This window comes from Oryzias latipes, chromosome 23 (genome assembly GCF_002234675.1).
Source record: "Oryzias latipes chromosome 23, ASM223467v1".
Taxonomy (NCBI): Eukaryota; Metazoa; Chordata; class Actinopteri; order Beloniformes; family Adrianichthyidae; genus Oryzias; species Oryzias latipes.
The window spans coordinates 19,042,492-19,067,910 of record NC_019881.2 but is presented as its reverse complement, the minus strand read 5'-3'; the positions used below and the strand labels follow the sequence as shown (position 1 = coordinate 19,067,910).

General features: G+C 40.6%; 1 protein-coding gene across 12 annotated transcripts in view; it reads right to left on the bottom strand.

Annotated features, from left to right (window-relative positions):
- The window catches only part of ppfia2 (PTPRF interacting protein alpha 2), a 153,972-nt gene that overhangs the window by 16,741 nt on the left and 111,812 nt on the right, over positions 1 to 25,419 (bottom strand). For 7 of the 12 annotated variants that reach the window (XM_023952398.1, XM_023952400.1, XM_023952403.1 and 4 more), the window contains 18 exons: positions 22,486 to 22,650; positions 22,163 to 22,237; positions 18,847 to 18,957; positions 16,346 to 16,567; positions 14,685 to 14,831; positions 13,037 to 13,171; positions 12,394 to 12,477; positions 10,559 to 10,690; positions 10,426 to 10,488; positions 10,140 to 10,231; positions 9,085 to 9,217; positions 8,091 to 8,308; positions 6,239 to 6,479; positions 3,457 to 3,486; positions 3,200 to 3,330; positions 2,830 to 3,011; positions 1,499 to 1,589; positions 444 to 446 (listed from right to left, as the gene is read on the bottom strand). In XM_023952398.1, the coding sequence (XP_023808166.1) occupies positions 444 to 446; positions 1,499 to 1,589; positions 2,830 to 3,011; positions 3,200 to 3,330; positions 3,457 to 3,486; positions 6,239 to 6,479; positions 8,091 to 8,308; positions 9,085 to 9,217; positions 10,140 to 10,231; positions 10,426 to 10,488; positions 10,559 to 10,690; positions 12,394 to 12,477; positions 13,037 to 13,171; positions 14,685 to 14,831; positions 16,346 to 16,567; positions 18,847 to 18,957; positions 22,163 to 22,237; positions 22,486 to 22,650 (2,255 nt within the window). The remainder of the gene's footprint in view (positions 1 to 443; positions 447 to 1,498; positions 1,590 to 2,829; positions 3,012 to 3,199; positions 3,331 to 3,456; positions 3,487 to 6,238; positions 6,480 to 8,090; positions 8,309 to 9,084; positions 9,218 to 10,139; positions 10,232 to 10,425; positions 10,489 to 10,558; positions 10,691 to 12,393; positions 12,478 to 13,036; positions 13,172 to 14,684; positions 14,832 to 16,345; positions 16,568 to 18,846; positions 18,958 to 22,162; positions 22,238 to 22,485; positions 22,651 to 25,419) is intronic. The other 5 variants (XM_023952399.1, XM_023952407.1, XM_023952402.1 and 2 more) reach the window with 1 other exon arrangement.

The window sequence follows — 25,419 nt, the reverse complement described above, 5'->3', positions numbered from 1 at the left end:
ACGGTTATGATAAATCATACGAACCGAAAAGAAACGAAAAAAAAAACCTTTGACGTTCCCATAACCAGATATTACAGCTGGTTATTTCACACAAATACACACATATAAGGAGAGGAAGACACTGAAAAAACTGGCCCCAGCTTTGGCACATTCTCTGTCCAGCCGTGGATGCAGCTGCCATCGAACTGTAGAAAGTGGGGAAGAAAGGCCTCGGTGTGGTAAATGGAAAAAAAATAAAAATCAAACGAAAAAGACAACTTTTGTGGGAAGCCATGACCGAGAGAGAGATAGATAGATAGATAAATAGATAGATAGAAAGAGACGTCAGCTTTGGTACTGGTCTTTCGGGAGGATGGAGGACGGACAGGAGAGATGGCGGACAGAGGGGCAAAATGTGGCTGAAACAATGTTCATATCCAGCAGCGATTAGCCTCACAACTTACCCGCTTTGTTAGAGGGTGATGAGAGGAAGAGGAAGGGTCAGAGAGGAAAGAGTCAGAGAGCAAGAAGGGAGAGAGGGAGAGAGAGAGAGAGAGCGGCGGGGAGACAAAAGTACACAAATGTTAATGAACTCATCAGCATTTTAATACAGCTTTCAACAAAAAGACGTGCTTGCACGCACACGGACACCTCACGATGGAGGGCATTCAGTTACGGGGGCGTCTGTGGGCCGGTGAAGGATGGCAGTCCTGACCACATCTCGTGCAGCAGAAGGAATGAGAAATGGACCCAAACACTCCCCAAAGATCCCACTTCCAATGCTTTTTGAAGAAAAACAAAAAAACAACCCCCTTCAACACATTCGAGAATGAGGTCACAGCGGATTGGATCGACCAAGATGCTGAAATGGAAACAGTGCAGGCAGCTCAATGGCATGCAGAGTGGAGGAGGCGCCAAGATGCAAAGGTGGGGCCCGTGTCCCGGACACTGCTATGGGGGAGTCGGTGCGGTGGAGAGAACATTGGTCAACGTACGAAGAACACTAGCTATCCACCAACTACATGGGAGGCAAAGTTATTGGTCACGGCAACTTCGAGCAAATGACATTCATCGTTTGGCAAATGCACACAGACGCAGACAGAAATGTTTCCAACCACTCCTCCAGGGATTGGATTTGTGACGGGGGGGGTCTTTTCTGTGGGAGGCCCCCCCCCCGGGTGCGGTGTGTTAGAAAAGCCGCCTATAGCTGCTGCATTGACAAAGCACCTTGGTGGGATTAATTGGCTTTTGGGTTTGGATCAATAGTCTGACTCTGTGTCTGAACGCAGCCAGGCTGATGTCCAGTCCTGGACACCGATCCAGCTTCTGCTGCCTATTGATCCAGTTCTCAGCGTGGCTTTGGGGTTTTATATATAGATGTATAGTACAAGAGGTGGAGGCTGTGTGTTTCACTGGAGCAGAAGTGGGGATGCCCGCTTCTTTCTGGGTTTTTTTTTTTTTTTTAAGGGGGATGTGTTCTGTTGAGTGGAGCTGAGATGGGGGTGGAGTGAGAGCTTACTTCTTTTTCAATCTGCGGTCCTTCTCAGCCTGAGTCCCCAACTTGCCCACCCCCATGTCCTGGCCCGACACGTCCGAGTCCATCAGAGTGGCTAACGGAAGGAGAGACATAAAAAAACCTGTCAAATACTTTTACTGACTTTTCTAGATTTAATTCTGCTCCACCAGGCTTTTAAATTGGTAAAGACTGATAAATCATTGGCTAACATTAAGGATTGGTAGCTGCCAAACTGACATCATTGAAGCCAAAACCCTACTATGTAATGCGAACTAAATACCCACTCTGACTAAAATGCTGTTTTTAACACGTTCTTGTAGCATTTTCTCTGATGATGGAGGACATATTCAAAGAAAGTTAAGCTTAAAACTGCATTTTTGAGTCTTTCTTTATTCAATCGTTGTGAATCTGGAGCAGATAAAAAAACTGCAGTCGGAAAAAGATTGTATTTGTGACGTAGACAGTATGCTGGGCTACAAGCTCCCTGCTCTGCTCCATTCTGAGTCTTGGTTTTCCTCGTCTCAGCTGGAATCTGGCTCCAAACTGTACGGCTGAATAGCCCCAATAGTGCTCACCATTTTTGTTGCACCACTACCGTTAGGTTGGGGGATGTGCGGGGCTGTAAGCTAGCAGGAAAGCCCTTAAACAGAGAGCTCCAGGCAATTCAAACAGCCCCGACCACAACTCAGGTGAATTTCTGACAAATTCCTGCCGCTCTGCAGAAACTAGGTCCTAGAAAACAACACAGGTTTTTGATTTTGGCTATAAATTGCATAATCAGAATTAAAGGACCACTGGGAATGCTTTTAAAACGGATCAAAAGCCGATCAGACTGGGACTTTAACGTGACAGCGGTCCTTTCGTCTCTCTATTGTCAAGTGTGATGACTTGCTGTCCCGCATTAGTCCGACGAGGGGAAAAAAATTAGAAGAAGTTTTTTAATATTGTCTCCATACAAATACAAGTTCAGGAGGGGAATGACCAGATTCTCCTCCATGTTGGTTTTGGACTCCGCCGGCGACTACATCATCAACACGTCACTGGCCAAAGCTGATTGGTTGACAAGATGCAAACTCTTCACCAAATTTTAGCCCACCCCACCTGACACTCAAAACACGGCAAAAAAACTCTGATCACGTCTGTACATTGACTTAACATCACTGGAAGTCTCTTGCCAGTCTTTTGCCAGCAAATCACGTTTGGAATAAACGTAGCTTAAGAGCTATATATGCTAAATGCATCCAGGTAATTTCAAAGATCAGAGTTTGGAGTATCAAAATGTTTAAAAGCCACAAGTTTGGAAGGTCAAATCTAACTCCCAGAGCAGAGCTCACCTTGGGGATCCACCATGACCTGTCTGTGCGCCAGATGTGCCAGTCGGCCTTTCTCCTTCTTGCCAAACAGCCGTCCGATAGAGGATTTGATACCCTTCTTCTTCGGCTGCTTGTGAAGGGAGTCTTGGCTGCTGGCAACACTACTTAGCGCACTAGCATCAGCCTCCAGGGAGGCTACGATTCTGAGGACAGAAAAAGGCAAAGTTCAAGGATAACAGACTTTTCATGAAGATGTTTTCAGCGTCTCATATTCAGTTGGACACATTATTCCTGCAAAGGAAGAACAGGACGAGAGCAGAGAAGCAGCCTACAAAATTGGCCTCTAAATTAGTTCTGAGGTGCTTCGATCCCTCCGCCGTCAGGAACTCACCCCCGTGCGTCGTTGTGCGAGGAGGCCGGCAGTGTGTGTGTCATTCGGACGGTGCGTGGCGTTGGGGGGGGCGACGTCTCACATTTGATGGTGGCCTTGTCCTCTCGGCCATCCTCCTCCACCGCTGCGATCTGACGGAGGGCAAAGATGCTGCATTAACCCAAACCTCAGAGAGGTTGATCAGTGCGGCTTCATTACAGCTTTCATTAAAGCAAATTTATACAAAGTTTAAAAAAAACATGTGTTGCTTTGTGTACCTTCCTCCTGTGTTTCCTCAAATCACTGGGCTGAGGAGAAAGAAACAACAACAAAAGGTTAGTGCCAATAAAAAAAAGGTTGCTGCTTAAAAGACCAATTCTGATCAATCTACTGATCTACTGTAAATCTATCTATTGTTTATAGATCTATTGTAAAAGCACCCCTAGTGGTTTTTTTCATTTCTATGACACAGTTTTTAGCTAACCCTGTGTCATTTTCTAGGATGTGGTTTCTGCAGAGCAGCAAAAGTTCATTAGAAATTTAATCCAGAGTCGTGGGCACAAAGCAAGCCCTAACTTCCCATCATCCCGCTAGCTTACAGCCCCTCACAACCCCACGCTAACCTTATTGGTTTGCAACAAAAATGGCAAGCAATATTGTCACTATCCAGCAGTACAGCTGTAGCCAGATGTCAGCTCAGACGAGGATAACAGACGTACAAGCTTGTGGCCCCGCCCAATGTATTTTTCTACGTCACAAATAAGCTTTTTTTTTGTCTGCTCCTGATTCACAGCGATTTGAAAAAACAAAAATACTCTGAAATGCAATTTTATAGCCTTTTTTCTGTATATATGTCTTCCATCATCAGAAAAACACCACAAGAACATGCTAAAATCACCAAAAACATAATTTTCACCAGAGTGGCTCTTTAAACAAAACACTCCTGGATGAAGGATGAACCGTGAAAAAAACCTGGTGTGGGTACCGGATGTTCTCGGGTTGCCGGATGTTCTCGGGGTCCTTCGGGGTCCTTCGACCAATGATGACGTCACACTATTTGATTGGCTGTAAGTTGCCACGACCAATGAGTTAACGTCGCTAAGTTTTTTTTAAAAACTTTATTGACAATTGCGGTATCATACATTAACAATGACATTAACGTTAACAACGAACAATAACGATGTAATCAATATTGCCTCGAAGATCAGTCACCATTGCCAAATATAACATATTGACATAGAAAATAAAGAATAGAGGGGAAAAAAAGAAACAATGAACATAACACACAAATAAATAAAAACATAAGTAAAATAAAATAAAGGAACATAGAAAAAATCTAAGTAGTTAGGGGTACTCGTGAAGTTTGTATTTCTGAACAAAACTAAGCAATTTCAAGCCATTCTTCTTTTTCATATCATGAAGTGATTGAAAGCAAAAACAGAGCTCTTTATTAAATGTTATAAAAGTGGTTTGGTCTTCAAAACTTGACCTCACCAAGATGGCGGTGCTCGCTTCCCATGAGGAACCACGTGATGTCTCCTCTAGTGATATAACTCATTTGAAGGACCCTGAAGGACCCCGAGAACATCCGGCAACCCGAGAACATCCGGTACCTACACTGGCAACCTTTAGCAGAAGCCACAGCCTCTGCTCAGAAACAACGACAGAGAGAAAAAAGAGGTCATTGGATCAATGAAACGAAAGGAAGAGATTTCCACACTACAGCCCTGTGAGGTCATGCACGTGGCGGCGTGACAGGATTATTTTTAGAAAGGTGTGTTCGTCTTGATGTCCACATCTACTCTGCTTAATGCCTCAGGTCGGTGGCGATAGTGCTGGTAGCAAATTACAGTGTTCTCGGAAAGAAAAAGCTTTTGTGGCAGTATTTATTGCATCCCAATAAAAGACTTTAATAACTCATTTGAACTTAACTGCTTAACCTGCTCTGGAAAACACTGTCTGTTGAAATTTCAAAATAATGGCCCCCAAGAAGGGGAAATTTTGAAAGTATTTTCTGTGTAATGTGAAGCTGACTCTTCAAGTCGTCTTTTTACAGTTTTAAATTATATTGAAATCATTTAGTGGGTTAAATAAAGGCACATTAACGTCCTTTCATAATTTGCTGCCTTGTAACAAAAGAAAATTACACCTCTTTGTTAAAATAATTAATCATAAATATGAAACAAACATCTATGTCTGAAGGCGTCTTTTGTAAGCTTTTGCAAAAAAACAAAAAAAAATTTAAGAGTAAAAATAGAATCAAAAATGTTGACTTTAGATTTTAAATCAGTTAAGATGTGATTGGCTGATGCTCCAGACCAGACCCTGAAAGAAAATTAATCTTTTCAAACTCAAAATAAAACATTCATAACTCAAAGATCAAAATATGAATTTCCTCTCCTTGACTTGGCAGCAACACTTCTACAGTTACAGCTATTGCCTGGGATTACTTTCATAACGACAAAACTAGAATTTTATAGTGAAATTGAATTTCTGAAAAAAGTGAAACATTTTTTTCCAGAATATTTGCTAAATTCAATCCTTTTTACCATTATGATTTTGGATTTATTAGAAAACTGTATAAACATCCTCTAAACATGATGACCGTTTAGTTTTTGCTGTTTCTTCAGTAACTTTTAATAAAGACAACCATCCAGATTCCCGAATTATTCTGCAGGTAACTACTCCTGTTTCTGCCTTTATTAATACTTTACGTTTTATTTTTGCCTAATCTATACGTTTTTTTATGTTTTACGTCTGTGTGTGGAAGGGCCAGGGCATTTTGTGTGTTTTATAACTTTTTAAAGCTGTAGTTTTTGTCGTTTTAAACCTATAATTCACATTTTGTTACTGTTGTGTGAAATGTGTTTTATAAATAAATTTTAGTTTGATTTGAAACAGCAGCTCATTAACCTCCAGGTTCATTTGCTATAATTTGTTTCAGATTTTCCAGACTTTATAAAACCTTAATAATTGTTTAAAAATAAATCTCCATAAAAACAAAAGAAAAACTAACATTTAGATGTTGAAAAATTGGACTGAATGCTCTCGGTAAAATACCAGCGTCATGACTCCCATGCGCTCCATGTCCCGGGCGGGGCTTCGCGGGTCCAGTTTAGGGGTGGAGTGTCCGCTGGGTGGGGAGGAGGAGGCCAGGGAGGAGGCGGTGGCGGAGGCGGTCATGGACACCCCGTGATGGTGCATCCGGGCCAAGTTGAGGCCTTCAAGGCTTACGCTGGCCACGCGGTTCTCGATCTCCTCCGCCCGCAGCTCGGTGGATTCCTTCTCCTCTTGGATGAGCCTGAAGGAGGAACGAGGAGACAGGTGAGGGTCTGTGGAATTTCTCCTGCAGGAGAATCCTAGAGATTTGCCTGACTTCATTCTTCAATACCAAAAGCTGTAATCGAATCCCTTAAGTACAGCATGAGGCAAACAAACGAAAGGCTAAAACGAAGGTCATCCGTTTGGATCTAATTCAGCTGAACTCAGATCCTTTGACTCCTGATCACCTAAATCCAGATTTAAAGGAACCCTGGGGAAGAAGCAGCTCTGTTTCTAATGGATGTAAATTAGTCCTCAGCAGAAAACACCCCCAATGCCCTGGAAACAAAGTGATACTGCGCCTGGGGGGTTAAATACTTTGGGTAATTAAAGCATTAAGAAGCTCAGACTCCTTCAGATATTAGGAGCAGTAACTGTTAGACAAAAACCTGAACATGGGCGCAATAGTTTAATTCATTATTTAAAAATACGGTGGACAAACATGATAAAATATTAAATAAATCCAAAAAATCCCTCTTAGCAACTTTTATTAATTTTTCACAGGTATTTCCTAAAGCGGATTAAAGTAGGGGGGGAATGAACTGACACTTTTAGAATCAACCGGATTTAGTAAATCTAGAAAAAGAACAGATAGAAGCACAGAAAAAGGAAAATATATAAAAATTCTATTAAACAAACAAACCAAGAACCCATTGACTATATATGAGAACCGGAAATAATGGCCGCTTTCAGCCGTACTATCGTCTGTCTGTGTCCCAGTTTGACGACCTGCTGTCCCGCATTAATCCGAGGAGGAAGAATAAAAATAAGAATAAACTCTATCATTTTCTCGAAGCAAATACCAAAAACATCCTACAGTTCAGGAAGTGAACGATCAGATTTTTGTCAGTGTCATAGTTTTGGACTCCACCTGCTGATCCCTGAGCACCTCAAGTCAAAACCAAGTCCCAAAATAGTTGACGCGACACGTCTTCTTTCCAAAAGTTCAGAACTCTGGACGCGCCGCGTGAAATTGAGCTGCTTCCAAACCGCATCCAACGCTTAAATCGTACTGCAGATTCTCTGAACACGTCTGGACATTGACTTAGCATTGAAACTGGACGCCTCTGCAGCGCAAATTGAGTTTGGTGTGAACCTGAACTACAGAAAGAAATAGGAAAAAAAAAAAAAGTTTAAGAACATGTTAAACGTAACAGAGCAAGAATGGTTCTTCTAACCAATAGAATGAGTACCTGTAACTGTTTATTTCTTTATATATGTCTATTGGATCTCAGCTTTTTGGAACCAGAGGGTACTTCCTGTTTTATTGCCAGGGGGGCAGGGTAAGTTACAGTCCACATACAGTCAATTCAAGAACACTTTAACCATTGTGCTATCCATTGACATCACCCTTACTTTGACATGTTTTCCCTACCATGACAAAGGTGGATAAAGGTGGAAAGATTTCATGTAATCCATGGACACCAGTGGAGATCACAAATCATTGAAGAACAAAGGTTCAGAGCACTGTCTGGTGGGTCTAGATGACCCAACTCCCAATGTTAAAGTGCCTAGGATAGCACAAGGGTTATGACAACACGTCTGTCTCTTATAGGAGCATCTTTCCGTGAGGATTGTGGTGCGTTGTTACCGAATCTCCTTGTTGATGGCGTCCAGCTGCTCCTGCAGCATCATGGCCAGCGTTTGTGCGTCAGAGTGACCGCTGGGGGAGAGCAGGTCCATGGAGCTGAACAAGGTTTCTCGGTCATCGTCGTCGATATCCGACATTTCCGTGTCGCTCTCGAAGGGGTGGCCCCCCAGGACGCCCAACTGCTGGGAGCGCCATTCATGCTCCCCCAGCGATTTGGCCTGAATATAAAGATGGAAAAAGAGGCTGAAGACCAAATAAAAAATAAACAACCGTAACATTTTAGGGAGGGAAAAAGAGAACCTCTTTAGAACTCTTAGTATTTTCTTAAAATAGTGTTTGCATTGGAAAAATAACTTTTGAGGTTACAGTTTATCTGCAGCTGCTCTAAACTTAATTTGTACACTAGATTTTGTGTAGGAACCATTAAAGGTAGATTTTAACACATAACTGTCGAAGTGGAAGCAAAAAAAAAATATATATATATGGACACCAACTTTAGCCTCATCCGACTTTTCCAGATCCAATAAAAAGGTAATTCCACCATTTGAACAGCTTTATTAGCAGCATCCATGTAACAGTAGACAGCCAGTTGCTGAATATTTTGCTTTATCATTATTACCTCTTTGGCTCTATTTTGCAAAAAAGAAACTTTCCAAATTCATTTGTTTTTTGTCAACCTTTCTTGGGGGTTTCAGTTTAGGAAACAAAGTAGCGGACAAATTTTTGACACGTGACAAAGCAACCGGAGATGCATCAAGAATGAGTCGGATGTGGTGGAGAAAACCCAACGGCTTTGCAAAATAAAACCTCCTTCAGAATCAGATTAAAAACAAAACAGAAAAAATGTAGGTCAAGTTTTTTTTCTCTTTGGCCCGGTACCAAGGTAGCAGTCTGCAACCTATAGAATTCATAGGGAATACCCCATGAAAAAACACTTCTCAAGCAACAGTAAAAAGCTGCGTAGGATTTGCATTCCATCGTCTGACCCTCTCACCTTCGCGTCTCGTACACCCATTCTTCCTCTCCTGGGTCGGTGGATGACTTTGGCTGAGCGGTAGTGGTCCGACTGCGTTTCAGCCAGAGACCCCATCGAGAATCGAAGCTCCCCCGACGTGTCCAGATGAGACCTGAGCGACAAAGGTCATGAATTGCTTGGCACCAAAACACCAGAGTAAAAACAAACACAAATCCTTTACAGAGACACTTTCTGAGCAAAGAGGTGGAATAGAGAAAAGCCCAGAATTCTGTCAGAAACCTAATCCAATATGACAGTCCTGGTTATGTAGTGTGAAGAGCACAGCGCACTTTATGGATGCCTTTGTGCCTCAAAAAGCCCATAGAAGAAATTAGACGTCTGTGTCGCCACTGTAATATTTGAGCATTAATTTACAAAGACTATGAATGAGAAAACAGTGTGATACTCAGAATAAATCAAAGAGGAGTTAAAAGTCAGGCTTCCTGCTGATTTTTTATCCTGATTAAAGGAAGGTGGGTGTTTTTTAGTTTTTTATTACAATTGAATCTATTTAGCACACGTTTTGGATTTGGCACTTTGGTGTGAGGCTTGAAGTTTGAAGTAGAACTACTTTAGTTCATAAAGTGACCGCTAGGGGCTCCATAAACGAGCACGCCACTCCACGTTTTGATTAATGTTAATTATACAGTTTCATATTTAAATAAAAAACATGAAAAAATACATTCACCTTGACAAAAATATATTGGATGTTCACTGCAAAAATACTGGGATTCAATATCTAATGTAAATCTTTTAAATTACAGGCCAAATAGGGGTGTGGTCTTCTTGCCAACATGTCTATAACCTAAATAGGTGTGTCCTACAATTATTCTGATTGCTCAAATTTTAAGAGAAAATCTGATCTGGAATTGATTTGTAGTTTGAGATGAAGAAAGAACAAGAACACCACTAATTTACACCTTAAGCCCCTTAAATGGCAGCTTTTTGTGTGAACGGATATGTAGTGTTTAGAGAGTTTTCCGAGCGTTTTTTCTTTAGTTTTTTCTGTTTGGGAAGGGTTGGAGACAAAGTACCGTGACAGAGTGGGTTCAGTGAGGGAGCCTGCCCTCAGCCTGTACTGGTCCAGCTCTGCTCTCAGCTTCTCCATCTCCTCTGCCAGATGCGACTGGACAAAAACAATCCATTTTTAACATCGCCAACAAGAGCTATAAGTAATGAAATTTGACTTAATAATAAATGTAATCCTGCCAACCATCCTTACTGTTAAAAGTTAGTTATTACGGCAAACACATGTGAAATGTGGAGAATAAAAACTTTGAAATGAAATGAAATAGTCATTTCTTGATCTTGGTAACCTACTTTTTCTTGGAGCGACTCCTCGTACTGTTTCCTGTATCCATCCGAGTCTTGTATCAACATATTCTGCAGAGAGAAGCGGCCTTGAGAAAATGCTGCTGTGAACGTCTGACATGTCACGGAAATCATCTGCAACCTTCTCCTCGAGGGCCGCCATCCGCTCTTTGAGGTGGAGCTGCAGACGCTCGTTGGACTCTGTGAGGAGCCGGTCCACGGTGTCCGACAGCCGCTTGTTGTGCTCTTCGTTCATCTTTTCTCTCTGTCGAGCCTGAAGACAAAAGCGTTAAATATGAGAAACAAGAGGATTTTTTTAAGTAGGTTAACGAAAACATAGAAAAAACACTTTACTTTCTAAGATTTTACATATTTTTGAGACATTTGAAAGAGATACTTGGATTCTTTTGTACGATATAAGTCCTTTTAAAGTACAGTTTATCGCAGAAGTTACGTCCTAAAACATATTTTCAAAAGAGTCATCCTTAGTTTTCTTTTTTCTAATAATTGTCAATTATTATTACATATTATTTCACAATTTTTAGATATTTTAAGGCTGTAAAATTCTTCACTACACAATTTATCAAATTTTGTCCCCAGACGGACATAACGAAGTTCATACTTTTCTCTCTTGTATCTATCTTTAAAATCCCATATTATGTCTCAGCCACCACCATGCTTTACAGCACCACAGCGACTTTTGTATCCAATATGTTGCAGTAATGTCCAAATTCCACGGATATCTACTGTGCTGCAACCTAAAACCCTACATGTCTCTCCCTCTTTTTATAACTCAGCTCACCTTAGCACAAATTGTATGCATAACAGGATGAAATGCTTTACATTTGTGTGTCTGTGTGCATGCACGCGCCCACGTGTTTTTAATTTATTTAATTGTTTTATTTGTATAAAACCACTTTTGAGGGTTAAACTTTATGTATATACAAATATATCTAATTTGAATAAAGTTTAGCCTCAAATACAAAAGGGGTTTATACAAATAGAAAAAACGACATGACGGATATATTCATGGTGTTCAATGACTGTTTATTAAAACTTGGCTGCAGATTTTCTTATATTATAATGTTTACAACCAATTTGCTCAGGTTTTCATTGAGTTACTGTAGACTTGTCATTTTTAGTGGAAGCAAAATTTCAAATTAACATAAGTAGTTCAGATTTTATAATTTAAGGACCATCTGTCAGTGTCTGCGTTTTTTATTTGCCACTATCAACACGTGCACCTACCATCTTGTGCATTATGCATCTGTTGCTCCTTAAATTAAAACCTTTCTTTGCTGCACCCTAATTCTAAACTGTAATGATTTCCATCTTATTGTTGTATTTCATATTGTTATCATGTGTTGTGACGTTTAAGGTCACCCCTAGAAAAGAAATATCTTTTTTACCTGCTAGAATAAAGGTTACTAACTAACTTGTTGTCTGCCCAGCGTTATTTTCTACGTTAACAATAAACTGCTTTTCAAACTGCGGATCCACCATTTTATTAGATCAAAGAAGGTTCTTGACATATGCTCTCCGTCATCAGAAAGATGCTACAAGGACATGTTTAAAATGCCAAGAACACAATTTTCATTTGAAAACAAAAACCTCTGGATTCCCATCAACTGGATCCAATTATTTTTATCTAACAGACAAAAAAAAAGGGTAAAACTTACTTCTTTGTACTCTAGTTCGATTTTTTTCTGTTGTTTATGATAAAAACTGAACATGGTAGCATGCACACGTTTGAAAGTGTGTAACGATCATCTTGAGATGATGCGGTAGCTGATGAATAATGCTGCATAATCTAAAGTGAATAATGTATGACAGCATCAGTTGTAAACACAAACCACACTCTCAGAAGAGAGTGTCAAACGCTCAACGGGCCGGGATAAATCCGCCAGCCTGCCATCGTTTGTCTGTCACGCTCACGCGGCGCCGCTCGCCTGGCACCACGCCTCCGCACTGACTCACCCTCAGCAGCTCCTGGTTCTTCTCCTCCAGCTGGCATTCCAAGTGCCTCATTCGCTCCTCGATGCTCCCGTGACGCTCCTCCGCCTACAGATGGATCACAGCGTAAACAGGACAATGGAGGAGGCCGCGGTGATGCGCCCATCCGACGGGCCAAACACGAGAAAGAGGCGGTGGCAACAACACGAGGCAAAGCTCCTATCCCAAACTGAAAGATGGAAACCCATTGTTCTAAAGCAGAACTTGGAGGGAGAGCTAACTGAAAAAGCAGAGTGGCAGGGAGACAGATGGGGAAAAGGGCCTCTAAAAAGGACAGAATGCAGAAGAAGAGGCTGCTCTGGCAGCCGGACGTGCCATGCACCTCTCCTGTGGTGGCAGAACAGCCAGCAGAGTCCCAGAAACACTCATAAGATGAAGCTACGAGAGCTTGGCGTTAGCAGCAGAGTCCTGAGGGACTACCTTCCTAAGAATGGAGTTCATGTCTTGGAGTTTAGCTTCCATAACAAAGTGATAATCATCGGGGGAGGAAGAGGAGCTGGAGTCAGACTACGTGGATACGGAAGAGGAGAGGGACACATCGAAACGTCATCAATCATCATCACAGAAAGGTGGACATGGGAGGAGAAAAAGTCTGTCGTGGTCCCACCTTTGTTAGGGCAGCTATCCTCTGGGCCAGTTCTGCCTCCACCTCCGGGAGAGTCTCCGCCTTCCTCATGGTCTGCTGGAGCTTCTGCTCCGCAAGCTCCAGCCTCTCCTGCAGCTGCCTGTTCTTCTCCTCCATCTGCACAACAACAGACACAAAGAAGACTTTTTTATTACATGGTTGATTAAAATCTGTGTTGTTGGTTTTTTTGGTAAAAAAAGAGTATTTTATGTAAAAATGACACAATGCCATGGTAACGCTTTTCTGATTTGGGTTATTAATATAAGTGGAATTTTATTTTTCAAACCTGAGGATTTGTGATTAAACTTTTCAAACAAAGTTTCTCAGTGTAAATATTTTTTTTAAGCTGAACACAATCTGCAAAATAGTAATGTTTGTGTGTAGCGGTGGATGTTCTTGAAGTAAAGCTTTATGTGATTCTCAGTGGAAAACTGACCGCAAAGAAACGTCACATGTGCAAGAACAAACACAAAAATCAATTCATGACATAAATGGAAAGAAAAGTATTTATCAAAGATCACAAACAAACAAAAACAAATCAACAAATATTGGTCAGTGTGACAAGTGTCACAACAATAAGAGTCTTTGAACACATTTGAAATATGAAAAATCCTAAAATTTACCAACAAATATAACATAAAACAAACAAATAAAAACAATCATGTTACATACTATTTAAATTAAAAATTCAAAAAAGAAAAAATAGTCACAAGTTCAAACAAAAACAACAAATGAGTGATAATGTCTAACCAGGTGTCCATTATGAAAATTCAATGGAATTCTTAGAGGACGGCTTTCTTCTGGTAATAGACTCCTCCTCGGGCATTATCTAGCTTATAGTGAGGTCACTCGCGAAATAAATAAAACAAATCACTGTTTATATAGATATATTATGTTTTGAACACAAATACAAACGACCCCCCCCCCCCCCACTGTCATTAATTACACAGGATCAAGTTGCATTCATTGATTAAATGATGCATCTTCCTCGTTTCTATTGTTTTCCTCAAGATGCAGACTGTTTGATACATGTTGCCATGGTAACCAAGCCTGCACTCCATCTTAGAGACATTTGAAGGACAGAGATCTTTTCTACTGTTGTGATAAACTGTGGAATAACGTCCGTCAACCTACGTTCATCTAAGTGTCTTTCTTTTCTAGGTGTCCATTTTTTAATGGACACCCTGCAGCCAATCAGAATCCAGTATTCACCCAGACAGCCCACAGTATAAAAGTAGTTACAAAATTAAGCAATTAATGTCAAAAACCTTTGTTGCTTTGTTTGTTAACACTTCTGTAAACAAGTTCTGAAGAGCATTTACAGTAGATTTGATCCTCGGCAAGTAAAAACAAACAAACTAGTCAAATAGGGACACCAGTTTGTGTTTTATTTCCTCCTGTGTTTGTGTTCATTCAGCTCAGCTGATGCCTTCAGGACAGGATCTCTGTGTTCAGTTGATGAATCCTCAAAAGGACAAAGACAGACCACTCTGTGATCATAATGGACACTCCACGTACGGCCAAATGCTTGACGTAAAGGGTCACATCAAACATTTTGCTTCTCAAAATCCTGATGGCATCCTACAAACCGGTCAGACGTCTTCTGTATGTGCGTCGTATGTTTACAGACCTGTCTGAGGAAGGCCTCTTTGTTAGCCAGCTCATTCTCCAGTTTGTCGTTGATGTCGTGGACGGAGGTGGACTCTCGCTGGGCGCTCAGGTAGCGTTTTTCCAAAGTGACGATCCGCTCCTCCATGTCCTCCTTCTGACACATGGCCTGCACGAAAACCAGCAGAAACTGATGACCAAAAACTCAACTGAAGGTGAGTGACTGTAGAAAGTGACAGGTTAACGGGGAGCATTAAACCCATGACTCGTTTCAATAGTTTTTAGAACAGTTTACACTTGGAAAAAAAGGAAAATTAAAATGTTAAAAAAACAAAATTACCAAAGACAAGAGCCAAAAGTATAAATGTTTGCCACTTAACTTAGCTTTCAGTTCATCTCAAATCTGAATAGTTCAAACTATTCAAACCTTTAAATTGTTAAAAAGAATAAATAAAAGCAATAAAAAAAAATCTAACAAACACAACAAATTACTTTCCATTTTTTTCAGAATCAACCAAAGCCTTTTGGGGTTGCTGGAGCCTATCCTAGCTACTGTTGGGCAAGGGTGGGATACACTCTGCAGAAGTTGCCAGTCTGTCACAGGACTAACAATTTAAAGACACCCTCCTCCCCCCCTCCCGGGGACGCTCCTGGCCTGGGGGTCTCTCCTGCCCTCCTGGTCGGGCTGGCGAGGATCTGGTTCCCCTCATGAATACACGGTTCACTCTGGCAGCATGCATGTATCTCCACCCCCACGTGCACGTGCACACTGCTCCCTGTCTGCTTCATCCCCCCTCCTAACCCACAGTGTATTGATGGACAGATGTCTTCCATTCATCTTTGTGTCAGAATTTCACCTTTGATGTAATATTTGCCTTTCCAGCAGACCTGGTATAATTGTTACACAGCTTAAAATGACTTATTCAAATCAGTTCTTGTGTCCCCCACTTTCTCACTTCTCTTCCCTTTACTCCCTTCCAACCCCCCCCTCTCAAATTCTTCCACTCTCCCTCCCGACACACTAAATGTAACTAATAAATAAAAGATTAATACAACAAAAGGGGGGTTTATACAAATCTACACTCTGATTTTTAAAGGTCTATAACCTCTTTTTGTGAAAGTAAAACCTGTCCAACACAAAAGGCCTTCAGCTCTAATCTGTTTGCTCAGCTGTTGGACAGAACAAGTTAAAAAAAAAAAAAAAGACACCAATGAAACTATGAAGCATGTTTTTGGACTGAAGGAGAAAACCAGAATTCCCGGAGTAAATCCACTTAACTAGATAAAGCAATACATTTCTGAAGCTGTTTTGAAAAGAGTTGTTTTAAAAAGCTTTTACATTTGAAAACGTTTTAGTTGAAAAGTCCGTCAATAGAGAATAGTTCTTGGGTTCTCCAGGCTTAGAGGGAACGTAATGTAAGGACTAAACAGAACTGCTGCCGTCCTTCTGATGGGACCACAGCTCCTGCGTGTCGCCACCATGTTTAGAATCAATTGTAATTCCAGCTGAAGGACCTATTGTGTTCATAAATGACGGACGCAGCAGCAGATGCAGCAAAATAATGTGTTTGTACATTTTCTGTGTGCATTAATATGAGGCTGCATGCAAACGGATGCCTTCTTAAGTGCGTGTCAAGCAGCTTCAAAGCGTCTCCCTCTCCAGTCCGAGTGCGCCTCGGTCACCTCTTTGATGTCCCTCTGGTACTTGTTGTTCATCTCCTCTGACTTGATGAGGTCCTTGCGGGCGGTCTCCAGCTCCTGCTCCACCTCGGAGACCCGGGAGGACAGCGAGGACATGCGCTCCTTCATCTGGGCCAGCTCGTAGTTCTGCTTCTCCAGCAGGTCCTGCAGCTCCACCACCTGGCTCGCCTCTCGGGCCGACTCCAGAGAGCCGTTGGACAGACGCTACACAAGCGGGACAGAAAGATTCATCACTGTCATGAAGATCACAGCTGAGTTTATTTTACTCCGATTCACCATAGTCCTCAGGAAAAAAGTAGGTTGCACCTCCTATGGATTTATAGTAAGTCCTGATTTGACTCTTTTTTTTTTTTCTCCAAAGAAAAAATAATCAAGCAGGATTCAAAACATCCTTTGAATGCTGCTGCTGTGCAGTTAAAATGCAGGTTTGTGAAGAAGTCCTGCTTTTTTTTTTTTTTTTAGGGACATTTCCTGAAATCTGGTATTTATTTTTGGAGCGTAAATGTGTTGAGCAGCATTTCAAGATGACATACTTCAATTAAGTGAGCAGAAATACCAAAATATTCACAACAAATAAAGAAAACTGATTCTTGAACAGTGAAAAGAAATGAAGAACATTTATCCAGATTTCTTCAAAGTAGTAGGTAAACAAAAGCAGTTAACTGAACCGTGTTTCTTTGAAATAGAAGATAAACCAAGTCCAGATGAAGTTATTTAATGACCACAATGTTAAGTACTGCAACTGTATCTCATAAGTTGCTTTTACCCAAGCATATTCATAGTGCTTTTATTTTGGCAACTTAAAATACCACCTGATGACGACTCTGATGAAGATGGAACACGTCTGTCGAAACATGTCAAGTATGTTAAAACATAACCCGTGGCTGATAACAAAAGAACCAAGAAGGCATTGCTTAATGTAGCTTCTCCGGTACTTTTAAACGGTTCAGGAGCCTGAGCGGTGCTTCAAAAATAAAGGGGAAAAAAAGACACCAATTCTTTCCAGAAACAATAAAGTGTGATGATGCAACATGGCAGGATGAAGGAGAGCGATTGAATGTGGCTAAAATGCTTTATTTACACGACTGTCTGCAGCTCTGCAGCTCCGCCTTCTCACGTAACACGTATTTTAATCGTTCATAGACATGACCATTTTTTCCTACATCCCTAGCTATAGCAGTGGTTGATCCCAGTCAGTCTGAGTCATCGTTTCTATGGCAACCACTCTTGCCAATCAGGAGTGACCACACCCCTACCGCTAGAAAGCAGGCTGCACAAAACCAGTCAGTCAAACCTTTTATGAGATTGGATGTGGGGGCCAGCAGGTAACACCTACTGTTATTGCGGCATCTGATTGGCCAGTTTATAACATGAATAAATTCAAATAAAGAAAAAAAAAACGTCATTAGAAACATTTTTCTTTCATTTACCAACAATGCTCTTTAAAATTGGTCATGAGCGTTAACACCTGGAACAATACCTTCAGAAAGGTCAAAGGTCACCTTATCCACAAAGTGTAAGTTTTCCTGGTCAGCCTTGTTGAGTGGGTGGAGTCAAACTTTTCGTTTTTCTCCACGTAGCATGAGATTTATTTTTGAATAATAAAAACCTCGAAATGAACAAAAAACTAAAGAAAACATTTGACAGTTGAGAGTAATAAAACTATTTATTTACAAAGTCTGTGTGAAGGCATGCAAGAAGATGAAATCTGAACCACAAAAGAACATGCACACGTGGAAAACACACCATTCATATTCCTGTGTTTTATCTGCTCAAAACAGAGCACACGATAGCCGTCTTCATTACCTCCTTCCTCAGCACGCTCTTCATCAATTTCCTTCCTGTCCCTGAGCTGCATCCCGCAGCCCAGCAGCCAGCAAACAGCATCTCCATTGATCTATCAGGTGTCTTCTGCTGTCTGAATGCAAAACCAGGCTCTGAATGCTCCTCACACGCCTCTTTACTTCACCATCACAAGGAAACGGATTCATCACTCCTCTAAAGAATGATTGTTTTTGGAATAGATACTAATGAGAGATAAATCAATTTAAAACTGATGTCTTTATTTCTGGTTATACTTTCACCAACGAAAAACCTTTTTTTTTGATGAAAGTTGGTCAAATACTTGTAACTATCGGCTTTTCCTTAGATCTCTGCATCTTTGAATGTATGGAAATGCGTGTAAGGTAAAAACATCACAAGCAAACTTCTTTTTAGCAACTTTGGAGTATCTAGGCGAGGATTTTCTGTCACTTCCAACAGGAGACTTCTGACGGTGAATTTTCTCTGGCTTTGAAGTGGCATTTACCGCAGCACTTTGAGAAAGAAACCCCAGAAGAAAACAGCTAATCAGGACTTCAAAGAATGCCTTGCATCAGTTGGATTCCCCTCATTTTCTCCAAAAGTGTTATTTTTCTCCCCCCCCCCCGACACCCAAATAACACAATTTTGCAGGAGAGAAACTATTTTCCCATGAATCTTACCTTTCCGTGCACCTTCTGCTGAGCCTCGCTGCCCTCCAGCAGGTCCTCCCCTCCATCTCCAGTTGCCACTTTTCTCTGAAGGTGAGCATTTTGCTCTCGCAAGGCCACAATCTGCAGGCCAAGCAGCAGAAGAGGTGGAAAAAGTCTTTAAATTAGATTTATTGTAGAAGGGAAAACAAACTTTGAGCCAGTTTTCCACCTTTCCTTTAATAGATTTCATTTAAAATATGTATATAAATGAAAAACAAAAGGTCAAAATATCATATTCACCTAAAAAACCTCAGCATTTAGGGTTTAAATGAAGGTCTGAGTTAAACAGAAAAGTGCAGCACCGTTGATGAGGTACCTCAGATGATGAGGTACTTTCCACACAGACAACACGTGATCACGACTCCTTTAGGATGAACGACGACGATCATAAAAGATTTCCAATCCTAAAATATTAAAACTACGGCGCCACAAAAAAAAAAATAAATAAATAAATAAAAAAAAGGAAAGAAATAAAGTTGGGTATTTTCATCCCAGTGCAACAACATTTTTTTCCTAACATTTAGCAAAATTATTTTGGTTTTTTTGGTCTACAAAAAATATGAATATAGTCATGCTAAAACATAAAAAAAATACTAAAATTGTTTTTAAATCATGTCAACTGTTCATCAGTGCCCGACTGTTTTTTTATTTCTGACGTTCTCTAGTGGTAGTCAGTACCACTTTGTTGAATCGATGGTTCATGACTTGATAGAAATGCCTGTGACAATTTGATGCATTTTGACTGTAAATTAACAATATGTGCATTTAAAACAAAGGAAAGTCACATCTAAACCAGACATATCAAACATTGTCTTGGAGCAAAGATTTCATTTTGACAGTAATCTGACCCTAGACTGAAAATTCAAGCATATAAGTGAAGATGCTTTTTTATAGAACAGCTCATAACTTCTTTACGCTGCTAAATCCCCTTCAGCAGTTGTGTTTTCCAGAGATTCAGCAGTAGCTGTGCGTGTAAACAAGCGTGTGTGCTGCTCCTCAGTGTTTGATTGACAGATGATTCTCTGTATGTCAATTAAAAATATCACAACATTTTCCAGGAAATCCTTCAAGGAGAACATTTTTCGCCCCAAACACTGAGCAGGAAATCACTTTCTCTGACATTTCTTAGCTAAAATAAAAAACGGAAACTGTATTTAATGGAGTGGAGGTCAAACAGAAGATGACATTTCATGTTGAGTAGAAAGCTGGTGCAGAGTTCCAGGTGCTCTGCAGCCACAGTCCTGTTCGCTGCTCTCACCTCCGCATCATCAATCTTTAACGGGAAAAAAACAAACAGCCCATGGCTCTGAAATCTTTCCCCCTCAAATCTTCACACAGGTTCTCTTTCGCTGCATGTTCAAGAAAAACAATCAAAGCTTCACGGAGGGCAAGGACAATCCCTAATTCTGCATTTTTATCCCGCCTTTTTCTCATGCCACACGTTTCTTTGATGAGAGATAGATCAACAGGATCAAACGGAAATAACAAGCTCTTTGTTCGTTTTGCATCTGGCAAACTTCTCCTGGAGGTGAAGCGCTCCATTCATCACCGGGTTCGCTTTTATGTCAGAGGTGGTGTTGGTGTTTGATCTGAGCCGGAGAGATTCCAGACTCAGAATGATCCCAAGGGAAACATCCTGATCAAAACTAACGAGAAGAGTTGATCTGTTGTCCGTGGCGTAGGACACGTCAAGGTGCAGCTGCTGAGATTGATTTAGGAACCGGTGTCTGACCTGGATCTGGATAATCTTTAATTTCTGGCTTTTACTTTTGGGTAAATTACTTAAACTAGAATCTATCCCTTCTATGAAGGCGATAATGTTCCGAAATGGACAAGCTTGTAGATTTAGAACTATGTAGAACTTGTGCACCAAAAATCTGCATCTGTGTGTATAAGTCTTCTGCTGTGATGTTTGACCAATAAAATCACAACTTACAAATGATCATTTGCATGTGTTCATTCAGAGCTACAACCTCAAGTCTGCGATTACAACTGCGTGAATCTGCTGCCGCTCCTCTTGACTGCTACAAATTTCCTTTCCCCCCGTTTTTCTCCCGCCTACATCCGCCGTTTCCTCGCTTCTCTCCTGCCATCGTCTGCTAGAGATCGTAATTTCCCGTAATTTCACTCTTTGGTCTTTTCCTTTTAGCCAATTTTTTTCTCCAAAGAAATCGTCTGCTAATTGTCACATTAGATGTCACTGTTTCCCTGATACTGATGAGCACCTGCGTTGAACGAATGCTAAATGGCGAAAAATGCAGTAAAAATAGTTTTAGAAAATCTTTCATTTCCAGCTGTTAGAAAGGATCTGTTGATTTTCTGATGACATTCGATTCCACCACCATCTCATTATTTTACATCCCACTGCAAACAGACAGGAATCAGAGTGCCGCTGCTTTCACACCTGCGGCTGTGCGAGGTCAAAGGCCGGCGGTTCCATCAGGCACGGCGGTGTGGTGAAGATGCCCGCCGGGAAACAGATCTTATAACGGAGCTCCACCGCAAATCAATTACCAGTTTGCTGCTTCACACTTTCCCTGGAGCATCTGAGGGCGAAGTCGTTTCCATTCAGCAGCTCCGGCTCAAGGTCCAATCACTCATCCGTCCGCGGCTGACAAGTGTTTCGTTTATGAGCGGCTCCACCGGGCACAGATGTACGGTGGAGCCTTTTTAACCTTCACTACAGCTGAGAAAATCCTTAAAGTGCTGCGACCTTAAAGACCCCCTCTGATGAAAATGGTGTTTTGACGATTGACGACAAATTGAAAGAAAATTAAGATTGAAATAGCATTTCTGAGCGCTTCTTTATTCAAGTTGTTGTGAAACGGAAGCGGCTGTTTAAAAAAGATCGTATTTGTGACGTAGAAAATACGTTGGGCGGGGCCAGAAGGTAAGCGTGTAAACAGGGAACTCTAGGCAACGGAGAGAGGAAGGGCGGGCGGGGTTACCCAGAGGTGAGTTTCTTATGAACTCCTACCGCTCTGCAGAAACTATGTCCTAGAAAATGATTGCTTTAAAAAAAAAAGTATGCTTAATAACTTTGTTAGCTTGGGGATTTTATTTAGCGGTTGGCATAAGAAAGTAGTGGAGGGATTTTCGACATTTTCAGATGTGGTGGAAAGAATCCAGGGCTTTTCCAGAATAAAACTTCCTTCAGAATCAGATCATAAATGAAATGGAAAAAAAAACATAGGTTGTGTTTTTTTGTCCCATGGACAAGAAAGCACAGCGGAATATGGCAAGAATTAAAGTCACAGGATGATTTTGTAAATAAAGTTGGCGCTACCTCCTGATTCGCTGCAGTTAGCTCCTCCTCCAAGGCAGAGACTCTCTCCAGTGACACTCGCAGCCTCTCTCTTACCTTAAAACAAAAAGATCACATTTAGTTTGTTTTTCAGAATAAAACCAGGATAAAACCCCAACAATTTCAGAAAAAAAAACAGCAGGAGGAAATTTAACTTATTTTTACTCCATTGTGGTTACTTTTGCTCTTCTGCCTTCATCATCTCCAACATCATGACTCAGTTCAGCAACAGGGCCTGTCTATCACCTTGCAGAGGTTAAAGGTCAAGAGGTTTGGTAGTAAAATAAGACAGGCAGCAGAGTCACCTTCTCATCGAGGGCTTTATGGTGTTCGAACAGGGACTTGAGAGCTTTGAGGACTTCCACCTCACTGGAGACCCCCGATGGAGACTGAGCCTGCCGCTTGACCACCGTCATCCGGAGCGAGCGCTCGTGTCTGGATACCAGGCACTCCAGATGTTCCAGAAGTAACTGGCTCACGACAAAAAATAAATAAACATGAACACACGGCTGGGAAAACACAAAAATATAAAACAAATTGGAAACTTGGAACCAATTATTGAGCCCATAAAGATCAAAGACGGACAGTAAATTTGATTGAAACTCTCCTTTATTCCAATTTACATTAAAACCATTGACTGTATATGAAAACTGGACTGAGTAAGTGTCATCCAAAGAAAATGGTTTACTTCCGGCTTTATCTCTAACCAAATGAAGTGAATTCAGTCACCTTTTTCTCATGATATGGAAGCCGCCAAGTTGGAGCTAGATAACCTCAGTACGCAGCGATTGATCCGAGTCGGTCTGAGTCTACGTTTCTGTGGCAACTACTCTCTCCAATCAGTAGTGAGCTTGTTAGATGTCCACTAAGAGCAGGCTCAAGAGAATCTGCTTTCATCGAAGCACCTGATTGGTCAGTTTATAACTTGAATAACTTGCACTACAGAAAAATGTTTCATGATAAAAATGAGGATTAGTAAAGAATGATAAAAAAAGGTAACAGAGTAAGAATCATTTTTTTGACAATCAGAATGAATAACAGCTGTTTATTTCTCTATAGAAGTTTATGGGATTTTGGCTTATTGCAGCCAGCAAGTACTTCCTGTTTGGAACGCCAGGGGAGAGGGTCCAATCAATCAAGTTTTCCTCCTAAATAATAAATCGCTAATTTATCGTTAACGCAATATCAAGCTGTGCAATATGGATATCGCAAAAGTCGGCAAAAATTGTGATGAATGGTTACCTTAAATGTGCTAAAACAATCTTATGGCAGCTTGAAGTATAAATCCTTTTATACGTTTGACCAATCGGATGGACCCCTTTGATGTTAGATGTTCACCTCCTATGTAGACAAAGGTCATTTGGAGTGCAATTTAAGTTATGTTGACTCTTATTTAGATTAAGCTGTTGTAATCAAATGAAAATGATGTGTTTAGTTGTTTTCCTATTTGTTCATGTAAGTTATATCGTCATCGCAATATTGATCACTAGTAGTCCTGCACAATTAATCTCAAAGTTATCGTTATCACAATTTCAAGCTGTGCAATATCCATATCGCAAAAGTCGGCGAAAATCGCAATAAATGGTAAACCTTAAATGTGCTAAAGAAATCTTATGGAAACTTGAAGTATTTAATGAACTGAATAAAACTCTTTATGCATTAGACCAATCAGATGGAGCCCTTCAAGTTGTTGACCAATCGGATGGAGCTTTTATGTTAAACGTTGGCCTCCTAATTAGACGATGGTCCTTTAGAGAATAATTTAAGGTATTTTGACTATTATTCAAATTTTGCAGTGAAATGGAAATGTTTTTGTTGTTTTTGCTATTTTTTCAAATATCGCAAGTTATATCGTCATCGCAATATTGATCACCAAGATCGCATATCGCCAGTTTTCCTCATATCTACAGCCAAAGATCAAATTACTGACAAAATAAGTTGACACTGGGAAATGCTTGTCTCCTCTTTTATTTTTGGCAGTCTTTATCATTGGAAACACCTCGTGGCTGTAAATACACGGACAGAACAAAAACAATCTCCCTCAAAAGCAATCCTTTCAGCAACAGTGCACTAAAGGATTACACTAATCCCACTTGCTAGATGCCATGTCAAGTCAACTGCAAACAGAAAGCTGCAAAATGAGAATAAAGATCAAACGAGCAAGAAGTGAAGGAGACATAAAGCTTTAGCTGACTTCTAGGTCACACCACTCCAGCAGGTTTTTGAGGAATCATTAGAAATTGTTTGATTGTATTTGAAAGATGGTGATGGTTGGAGGGTAGAATTCACATTTATATCGCTACAAATGCAAAAGTAATGGTTGATCTAAACCCTAGTGCAGGACAGTCCAGTGCCTGGGATTTTAATGCAATTTCTACACCTGCTCATTTTTTTACTTTCCAAATATGACATTTGCCAAAGTCTAAGTGTAATAAATATGAACATTTTATTAGGGATGTCTTGATTTGATTAAATCATTAGAAATTGAGGCTAATAAACCATTTACATGGATGCTATATCGAGATCAGTGATTGGAAATTTATTTTATTCGTACAATGATCAGTGCTTTATATTTCAAGCTTATTATACATAAATCCTCAAGTAAAAGTCTGCAGATCGAACACAGTTCACCAAGATGCTTCCAGAGTTGGACTTCTGGGTTCAATATTTCGTTTGATAATTGTTTAAGTCTGACAGCAAGGGTCTCGTTGTTGTTTTTAATGCCAAAAACAATCGAGGAAACTGTATCAGGTTTTGTTGCTTTTTGATGAGAATGGCTCCTGGGCTGCCGACAGAGCGACTGCAATGAGATGGCTGTTAAGGGACCGTCTACAAATCGCCAACTTTGGGGGGGGGGGGGGAATAGTAAAAAAAAAAAGAAAAAGAAATCTATAATGTCACAAAAACAACTATATAGAATGATATAAGCTAATCACTAATACTCATGTTTATGCTTCAACAATGACTTTAAAAGAAAGTAATACATTTTTTATGGAGATATGAATCACATCTTAATAAAATACTTCAATAGTTTGGAAGATCCTAAAACTACATTCACCAAACTTTATTAGTTAACAGTTAACTATTTTTACTTGATTGTTCAAACTACTTCACAAAAGTGCTCTGTTTAGGAGTTAAATGATAAAAGAAGTTGAATAATATAGAAATTGGGGACAATAGAGATCTGGTTATTTTTTCGAATGCGTTACAAAAGTATTGGATCAGGACTCTGTATCAGC